The 9,862-nt window shown below is 36.9% G+C and overlaps 2 protein-coding genes across 2 annotated transcripts; both read right to left on the bottom strand.

The window, feature by feature from the left end:
* Nucleotides 1-195: 195 nt before the first annotated feature.
* On the bottom strand, nt 196-6,991 carry LOC128678114 (regucalcin-like). Its single transcript, XM_053759446.1, has 6 exons — nt 4,939-6,991; nt 4,337-4,472; nt 2,279-2,482; nt 1,646-1,864; nt 727-839; nt 196-482 (listed from the first exon to the last, which is right to left on the bottom strand). The coding sequence occupies exons 1-6, from the start codon at nt 5,020-5,022 to the stop codon at nt 213-215; spliced, it is 1,026 nt and encodes a 341-aa protein (XP_053615421.1). The 5' UTR covers nt 5,023-6,991; the 3' UTR covers nt 196-212.
* A 147-nt stretch (nt 6,992-7,138) lies between these two features.
* Gip (GIP-like) lies at nt 7,139-9,243 on the bottom strand. The gene is made up of 4 exons (XM_053759447.2): nt 8,870-9,243; nt 8,220-8,504; nt 7,726-7,856; nt 7,139-7,464 (listed from the first exon to the last, which is right to left on the bottom strand). Exons 1-4 carry the CDS (start codon nt 9,060-9,062, stop codon nt 7,288-7,290), a joined length of 786 nt encoding a protein of 261 aa, XP_053615422.1. The 5' UTR covers nt 9,063-9,243; the 3' UTR covers nt 7,139-7,287.
* Between the last annotated feature and the right edge of the window lie 619 nt (nt 9,244-9,862).

Here is a 9,862-nt window from a genome sequence, read left to right as displayed (position 1 = left end):
ATATGAATATCACCTACGAAGTTGTCAGGCTATAAATGTCTTTATGCTATCCTCCAGACGCAAATATTGTCATATTTGCTTGGGTGCTAAAGCATACAGCATTTTGATATGAATGGCAAGAAATTTTTCCACACTGTAAAGTCTTATAACGAATCTAATTTCCGAAATCGAGTCGTAAATAGGAAAAAAGACATGTAGAGGTATAACCCAATTTATTGTTTTACAACGCCAACACTATATTTAGTCGCATCGGCGAATTTGAGATGGTACTGCGGCAGGCCCTTTGCGCCGGCGCCCTGGATGGCAAAGAGCGAGCCGGCCTCGGGCTCCTGCGCCAGCTGCGCGGGCGTCAGGTCGCGCCGGCTGGTCGTCACGTACAGTGTGGATAGGTCCTTACCCCCCCACATGACTGACGTCACCTGACTTGCTTCGATTTTGTGCTGTTCCATTAGCTTGGCCGCTCGCGAATCGATTTTTATTACCTGATAATTGGCAGAGAAATAAGTTGGTATTATTTTTTCCTCGCTATCTATAATCATGAGTCTTAATCACCTCACGTTATTTTTGTTCTTTGTTTTTCAAAAAATACAGTACAAAATATTTTTACTGAATATATAAATATTTTTCACAGCCCTGATTAGGAACACGAGAAGATAGAAGGTAAAATGGAAAATCTATTTTCCCGGTAATAGTGTATATTACCTATATATGATCGTATTTAGTTACCTTCCCCCCGCCATAGCACGCCACCCATAGGTTCTCGTCGCTATCTATAGTCATGCCGTCTGGAACTCCGCTCACGTTGTTGGCTTTGAAGCTAAACAAGGTTCTGCGATTACCTGAAACATTGCACTTCAGTTAATATTTCTTTACTTATAGACTGACAAAGATATCTGACAGAACAGATGATCCAAATCTAAAACTTACTAAAGATAGCTCTGTTTTGACTTAACGTGAGGTTCCCTCTGTCATGGTTGAGCTTTGCGATGGCTGACCCACGAGTCAATTCGTTAACTGCGGCCCAATTCTGTTATTTGTTAACCGAATCGAATCGGCTGCGGTTTGTCTTTTCTGCTGTCAACTCGATCCTCACATATTACTACTTATACTGACGGCGACAATGTAAATAAATCAGACACTGACATCAATGCCATTATGATACAAATACAGACTCTCTGTCACACTAACATAGGAGGCGGAATTTTCGCGCAACGCGAAATGAAGCAACATAATAAAGCCGAGAAGTAATCATGAATTGGACAAGTTTCAACACACTCTTAAGTCGATACCCGTGAACCTGTTCTATTTACATTGATTGGATTGATTATGGTAGGGTCATATACTTCCTAAAGGACATCAAGGAACTTTACATGCAAAATAGCATCAATTTACATAGATAGCTTATGTATAAATCTGAATACATTGATATTCAAATTGTTTTCCAGATTATTCTAGAAAGGGCAAGACCCACAGTGACGCTCTGACCAAATTTACACAACATAACACTGAAAAAAAAAATACTGTCTAAAATCGTGCAAAGTAGAAAAGAAAAAAATAGGAAAGCTGTACCTGGGCTCCGACGTCTGGAAGAGAGGAAGAAACCAAGAAAACGCTCGGGTGAGAGAGAGTATACAAAAAAACTTACGTAAAGTAGCCGTTTCGAGATCAAAATCGAACACGTCGATGTTCCTGGTAGGGCTGTCGACGTAGAACATGTACTTGTTATCGGAAGTCCAGGCTATCCCGTTGGAGATGGACACCGGCCGAACCTTGATCTCTGGGTTCGCGTAGTTGTGCTCGTCCAGCATGTACATAGACCCCCTGTCCAGGTCCACTCCGCTGTGATCTTCTTTGCCCATCGTTCCTGAGTTTATAATAAAATTCTAAATCCCAATCCCAACTAATATTATAATTGCAAAAGTTTGTTTGTTACCCCCTCACGCATTATCTACTGAACCGATTGTTGTGAAATTTGGTACACGGTCAGAAAATACCCTGGAATAACACATCAACAACGTGGCCTACTCGTGCCACATGAGGTTTTATACCAATCTGACTCATGTATCTATATATATTTTCATCGACTACCACTTGCTTCCCATGAAGGAAAACATCGTGAGGAAACCTGCACATAGGTTTCAGTTCACTAATAGATGCCACTAGGTTGGGCTCGGTCCGAAGAAGAAACCGGGAAAATGTTCAGCTGAAAGACTTGCATATCAGTCATGTGACATGTGTTCAAGAAGAAAGATAAAAAATAATGTCTCTCGACTCTTACCAAACCAGAGCCTTCCCCTGGCGTCGACCTTCCCGTCATTGATCCTGTTCTCTGGATTGCCGTAGTCGACGGTGCTAAGCAGCGACAGTGACTTGTCTCCGTCCGCGCTGTTCCATGGCAAGAAGAAGAGTGACCTCTTTGACGACACCAGCACCAACTTCGGGAAGTTCGCCACTGGCACCACTAGCGACACGGGCCCATAACCTTTAAATGAAAAATGGATTTTTAACTAGCTGAACCATGAGGCTACGCTTTTGTGGAAATTATGAAATTAAGAATGTTACGCCGACCCCAATACTATCGACTAACTTAGATGAATGCCGAAACGACAGATGCCGACGCAAATGAACGAACCTAACGTTACAAAAACCTAACGTTAATAAATAAGCGGACTCTACTTAACCAACTTACTGCCACGGTTGCCCCCAACTGTACCTTGAAGAAAAAACTTACAGGAATCTTTGAACGACCCTCGTGTGCACCGTGTGTGTTCTTCTTTTAAATAACCGAGGTCACTTATTATTTCGATAATGATAAGGAAGTACATCTTTAGATTTCTTGCACGACGACTAAGGTCAGGCAGGCGATAGCATGCAAATCAATGCGATAACAACAGTGAACCTTCATTTATGATAGTTCACTCAATTTGCTTTAATAATAAATCAATATACTTACAATACTAGCTAATGACCGCGACTTCGTTCGCGTGGCCGTAAAATTTTTGGTAAGGAGTCAAAATTATTAGAGAATAAATAAATAAATAATAATAAATAAATATATTAGGACAAATCACACAGATTGAACTAGCCCCAAAGTAAGTTCGAGACTTGTGTTATGGGATACTAACTCAACGATACTATATTTTATAACAAATACATATATAGATAAACATTCAAGACCCGGGTCAATCAGAAAAAGATCATTTTCCATCATGACCCGACCGGGGTTCGAACCCGGGACCTCTCGGTTCAGAGGCAAGCACTTTACCACTGCGCCACCGAGGTCGTCAACTGAAATCATTTAATTAACAGTACAAGTAGCGTAACAATACCTATATAGAGAAGGTACTCATACGATTGAAATATATATTTCCTATAGTTTCGCTGGACCATCATGGGCGTGCATCAGGTGTTCTAGATCTTCATTTTTTATACTCATAGCCCAGGCTTAATAGCTATATAACAAAAAAAGTTTCATTCTAATCCATCCAGTAGTTCCGAAGATTAGCGTGTACAAACAGACAGACATACAGACAGAGTTTTTTTTCCAAATTCTTTCTCTGTTACTAAACTATGACTCTATGGCCTAATTTTGTTTATATGTAAATATATTCAATGTACAGGATTGTTTGTCTACTGTTTTACTATATGTAGATAAGCTCCTAGTTTCATGTTTACTACTTTACCTTTTACTTGTTTAAGTACCGTAAGACATAAACATTAAACAAGTAGGTAAGGTTACATACCACTGAATTTTTTATCTCTGTCGTTTATACGCAAATATATTGCTATAATTTATCCGTCTTTAATCGAACGCGACGAAGGCTCTTTATTTTTCGTAAAGACGATAGACGAGAAAATAAATTCAGGGCAACATACTCGTTACTATTAGTATTTCCGATTGGCTTAGGAATTGAAAACAAAAACAAGTGAAGATTTAGCCACGACACAGGTCTTGAGAATGATCTCATAGATATGGAAACCATAGTTGACATTTTCGTCAATATACACGTGAGCGAGCAGTATTTTAATAATAACTAGCGGCGACACACTAGCTATTGATGAAAACTGCATAAAACTCCATGCAGCAGTAGTACAGAACTTTGTTTTATAATATGTAAGGATGAAATTTAAAAATATCTACTAATAGGATACACGGAATGGGTTCCTCCGTAGACCAAGGATGTGGCGGAGGTAAGACCTAAACCTAAAGTTCGATAAAGGGTGGCGCGATATGGTTCAGGATCGAACGCCTTGGAGAAACGGGAGAGAGGCGTTTGCCGAACACTTGCATATAAAAAAAATGCTATGAAACAATATAGTATTTTATTATACTTACTAATGTTCCTTGTAGTGACGTTCCCAAGAAACCCGTCAAGGCGGTGGACCTTCTGCCCCGAGATGTCCACGAAGTAAAGCGCATTTTCCGTGGTAGACCACGAGGGCCCCTCCAAATGTTCGCCTCCACGAAATACCTGCATATATTACAACAAATATAAGTATATATTATATTACAGTAGCTGACAGAAAAATAACGCTCAAACATAACTTCTGAGCGGAGAGTTGAAATTAGGTATCTACCTATGTCAGTAGGTTTCTTGGGGATAAACAGAATTCGTTATATACGCACTAAAGTCGTCTTAGTATAAAAGCAGATAGGTATATTGTGTGTTTTCGATATGGCGATACCTCTAAGTCTAAATGGTTACTAGTACACTCAGCAGTACAACAGCCTGCTCAAAATCATATATAAGTAACTAATGCGTCGCTATGCCAAGGCGCCGAAATCCATGCAGGGAAACTTGAAATGCCGTCGGCTATACCTGTCAAAAGCTTGCGAAATTTAGGTGATATTTGATCGCAAATATGACCCTGTGTTGAATTGAAACAGTCAATTTAGTGTGCGTGACAAAATCAAAAGAGAAAGGAAGCGAAACTCACATTCTTAATAAGCGGCGTATTGGTTTGGTACGCCCAAATATTTTTGACGGCAAATAAACACAAGATGGCGAATGCTAACTTCATTGTAACGATTAATAAATTATAATAAAAAACAGAGCTAAGACGTGTTAGCTGGCGCGTGAACCGCTCAGCAATGTTGATCAAAGCCTCAAAGTGACTGTTCGTCTGTATAAAGACCCTGCATTTGTTTCGTCACAAATAAAAATGGATCTTATGAATAGATGATATGGGTTTTATATATAGATTGAGTTGTTATATACAGACTGTTCCAAACTGCTTCAGTAGGAGCTGAAATTTGAGATTTTGTTCATTTGTTAGTTTAGTATGTTCCGCGTTAGGTAGCCTATGATTGACCTACGCCCTAGGGAATATAGGTAGGTATACCTAGTTAAAGACCCTGGGACCAAGGGTATTAAACTATATCTATTCCAATTCTATCAAAATCGGCCCAGCGGTTTAGCCGTGAAAGCGTGAGAGTATTAGTAAGGTGTATACTTAGGTGATGAAGACAATGTATGTTTATTACACAGTACAGACCCTGCTTCAGCAATTGTGACGTCCTCGCTACTAAGATAAACACACGAATTGTAAGAAAAAAAACTTTAGAAGAAGTTCAATAAATAGCCTTCAAGGTCTAATGGTTGTCGGAAGTGCCGCTCTTTCTTATAACTATTTTAGAAGGTTTAAACATAAGTACTTAGGTATGTACTTAGTAATACCTACCTCACGGTGAGTAGGTACCCAACACACTAAATCCCTCCTACCCGTCCCTACCTACCTATACATAAGCATAACAATGTTACATTTTATGCCACCATGAGTTTATCTGAATTTTGCTTCCGGTAAACGAAAACATCTTGAGTAAACCTGCACACATGTTAACTACCTATTTAGTTAATGTGTATGCGACTATGTCACTAGTTGGCGGTAGGTAGATAATACACTCAATAAAATCTAAAAAGACGACGAGGAAAGCTAAAAAGGACATAAGGGCATGCCATACATAAACCGAATTAATGAGAAGAGTGTTGTCGCACAAAACAGTCCACCAACCAGAAGTTTGTTCTTAATTCAAAATGAATAAATAAACGTACAGAGGTGATAAGAATGTCAAGCCAGTTGACCACAAGCCTACGGAATTGCAGAGGAAACTGTGGCAGGAAATGAAACCACTTGATACCTACTGGAATAAAAAATTTAGTACTGTTTACAACTCTACTTATGACGAAGCAGCCAATTAAATACTATTTGGACGTTTATTTAAACACAACAATGGTACATTAAATACCTCGTAAAAAGGTATCCATCGAGTATTTCGCACTTCTCAATACAGATACGATAATAACACATACAATTAATTCATAAGTGTTATTAATGGTCTTCACAAATATGATTCGCCGAGTCGACACACTAAGAAGAAATAGATAAATTAGTTCTAATTAATATATTTCAAAAGTAGAATATTAGCGCTCAGTTACTAGCCTTTTTAGTACGATTTTTTTCTTCGTATTAAATTGGGATTAGGATAGTTGAATTAAAATATCCATAGCGCATTTAAAATACACACAGCGCCATCTAGTGTTTTTATATTAGGCGCTACCTATAATATAGTTTTTTCGCAAATCCCATGGGAACAATAGTTTTTTCCGCGTTGAACCCTATGTCCTTCTCCATACTCTTAATTATACAGGGTAACTGGTATCTAACGCATAACCTTCCAAAGGCTCATAAGGTAACATAGAGACTATATATATATATCTTTTGTTCTACGACTTCTAAACGTAACCCTTTCTAAACAATATAATAGTTAACTATGTTCGATTCTGCCACAAACGCTACTGTACTGTCTCGTGTTGCTTGACATAACATAGAGTTAAGATGTGTAGAATCGCAAATTAGATTTTTTTTTAATATCAAAAACAAAACTATGAATCACGAAAAGTTATAGAATAAAAGTTGCTTGTTTTAATCTACGCAAGTAGTCTATTGAGTAGATAACGCCTGTTGATGGGTAGAGTCAAGACGCGAAACTCTTGTGGCTACTTTTATTATAAAGTATTTTCTTAGTATGTCTGGGTCATAGACTAGAAAGGAGATAAGTATCAACGTCTGGATCAAATTTTGCTATTCTAAAAGTAAGTAGAAAGTGGTAAATACCGCATCTATTAAAAGTGGTACATAAAATTTAAATAAAAATGTATTATCATTGTAACATGTAAAATATATAAATAAATAAATAGGATATAATTATCTAACTAGTCTATAAAATATAAAAATAAATATATACCTATTCAATATAGAAAAATATTCACTCAAATTATTATTAAATCACAGACTGTAACCATAATTCTTGATCCACTGCAATCCCTCCTTCGAGTTTCCTTTAGGCTTGTACTCCAGCCCCACCCAGTCATTGTAACCATTATCCTTTAGCAACTGTAGGATATATGGGTAGTTGATTTCTCCTGGAGTGTCTGGCTCATTGCGATTTGGCACTTGTGCTATCTGGATTTAAAAAAATAATATAACTGAAGTTTCTATACTAAATAATACCCCAAATTTTACACAATAAGTAATGATCTAAATTAATATTTCAATTATTTTGTATTTTACCAAAAAAAGGGGCTGCTGCTACTTTTTTGATAAATGATATTAGGCATTTAGATTTTATTTGCCAATTTTCTTACAAAGTATCAAATCAATTTTTGTTATTTGTAAAAAATATAAGTACCTGCTTAGTACATTAAAAAAATTAAGAACCATTACCTGCACATGGCCTACATATGGCATCAAGTTTTTAATATTATATGACAGATCTCCACAAATGTGCTGCAAGTGGAAGATGTCCAACTGTAACTTCAGGTGGGGACTGTTTATCCTCTTTATTATATCCACAGCTAAAATTAATTAAGGAAAACAATTTAATGTGGTGACTAGTTTTAAAATTGATTTAAAGCAACATCTTGACATTTTGCAGCAACATGCAGAATAAAGTCAATAGATAAAAAATTGTTTGACCAGCAGATTTACACCAATTCAGAAAATGTAAAGTAGATGTTAGTATCAGCAAGGTTTTGCTTATGGGTTCACACAAATTTATAGCAATGTAGTTATAAAAATGTATAATAATGTTAATCAGTTTCTACAATTTCATTTTTAAAACTTGAAAATTTATTCTAAGGCAGTGCAAAATAAAATCAAGCTCACACTAATGAAGGTTGATTAGCATGAAGAACAACAAAGCTAGACATTTTCCCAACCTTTTCCAAAATCACTCAAAAAGTATTGGGGCACAGAGTGTTGGTTGATTGGCTCTATAACTCCAACAAGGTTGGCCTTAGCCAATTCCCCGGCAGCATACTTCAGATTATTCTCATAAGTCTCCCAGTTACTGGTATTGACATTTTCCAATTTCCCAGCCATTATGTGTACTTTCTTTGCATCAAGAGCTAATGCATACTCTATGGTTTCATTCAACATATCCTTGAATTTGGACTCCATACCCGGAACAGCTGTTACACCCAACTCTCCTTTGGTAAGATCTCCTGTAAAAATGTGTCAAGTATATTTTTATGTGTTGTTTATGCTCCCTTATGTAAATTCAATAATTATAGAGAATCAAGAAATATTCTGTCATATTTCGACCAATCTGTGCAGACAAATAAAATAATTATATAATAATTATAAAACATATGATATTATTGAAATTTCATGTCATACTTATACATATGTGAAAGTTTATTAGGATGCATATTGGTACCAACGTTTGATACTGTTACATACAAAAGTTACTAAATGGATTTGGATGAAATATGGAAGTTTAGAATAGGACTTTCTATCTCTATATTTAGGCAGCGAAACGCAGGGGCGCAGTTAATTACCATTAAGCATAGATTGGAATGATATTTACCTGTTTTAATATTTATCAATACTTGCTGTAGACCAGCATTCTCTTTTGCTTGTTTTACTTCAATCAAGGAATGCCCGAATGGAAACCCTGACTCCACAGCTTTAAAACCTGCTTCTTTTGCCAAAGCATACCGTTCAATAATACTTTTGCCTTCAGTGAACATAAAACTGAGATTCGCACAAAACTTCATCATTAAAATTTATAACACTCTTTACACCTATGTAAACTGCTGTAACTAGTAGCTAAATATGAGGGAGGAGCGCAAAACGCTTTATATAAGTATCGCGATAATTTGTTATCTATTAGTTTTCTTTATCTAAATAAAAATAAACCCGAGAGACCGCGATGCCGAAACCATTATCATATGATATTATCAGCACAAACTGTATTACCTACTGATCTGATACAAAATTTATAAACAGCAAACTTGTAGCACCCACCGGGTCTGCCGTGTTTACTCTGCGCCGGGTTGTGATTTGATTGTCATTGTCATTAATAGGGCGCGCAAAGCTTAGCGCAGATGGCGCTACTGGTACAACTAAGGTATACAAACATTGTCAATGGAGGCACGCTAACTTTCAATATTGTTGCAGATTTACGACCAAAAATACCTTCTATGCAATCCTGTGCGAGTTTACGGGAAAAAGTAAGGATTTAGTGGATTATCCTGAAAATAATTACACTTTTTTAGGTTATCTTCTGCATTATTTGGTCAACTGTGGTTATAAACTTGATTTTGACTGAAGATCTTACCTGTATGAAGTATATATTTTAATAAGTCTTCACGTGTGAAGTGTTCGGTACCTTTTTTCGACTGACTGGCTCTGGCGAAAATTTTACAGCGTAAGGCGTATCCCATAGTTTTCGAAGATTTTTATCATATGGAAACTATTTTTCCTAATATTTTGTACCTAACACACAGTGCTGCACTCTGGCGGGATAAATGCACAGTAATGCTCCCTATTCAAATTTCCTAGAATCCATAAATCCGTT

Source organism: Plodia interpunctella, chromosome 19, assembly GCF_027563975.2.
Source record: "Plodia interpunctella isolate USDA-ARS_2022_Savannah chromosome 19, ilPloInte3.2, whole genome shotgun sequence".
Lineage (NCBI taxonomy): Eukaryota > Metazoa > Arthropoda > Insecta > Lepidoptera > Pyralidae > Plodia > Plodia interpunctella.
Note: the sequence above shows the minus strand (reverse complement) of the source record. Positions and strands in the feature narration are given on the sequence as shown.

What these genes read in the sequence shown, in the direction of transcription:
- LOC128678114 (XM_053759446.1), bottom strand. Translation starts at nt 5,022, where the DNA reads ATGAAGTTAGCATTCGCCATCTTGTGTTTATTTGCCGTCAAAAATATT. An exon ending in CAGGGGAAGGCTCTGGTTTG is followed by an intron (nt 1,865 to 2,278) that starts GTAAGAGTCGAG and finishes TTATAAACTCAG; the next exon opens with GAACGATGGGCAAAGAAGAT. An exon ending in CGTGCTATGGCGGGGGGAAG is followed by an intron (nt 483 to 726) that starts GTAACTAAATAC and finishes GCCAATTATCAG; the next exon opens with GTAATAAAAATCGATTCGCG.
- Gip (XM_053759447.2), bottom strand. Translation starts at nt 9,062, where the DNA reads ATGATGAAGTTTTGTGCGAATCTCAGTTTTATGTTCACTGAAGGCAAA. An exon ending in ATTGATAAATATTAAAACAG is followed by an intron (nt 8,505 to 8,869) that starts GTAAATATCATT and finishes ACATTTTTACAG; the next exon opens with GAGATCTTACCAAAGGAGAG. An exon ending in TTTGAGTGATTTTGGAAAAG is followed by an intron (nt 7,857 to 8,219) that starts GTTGGGAAAATG and finishes AATTAATTTTAG; the next exon opens with CTGTGGATATAATAAAGAGG.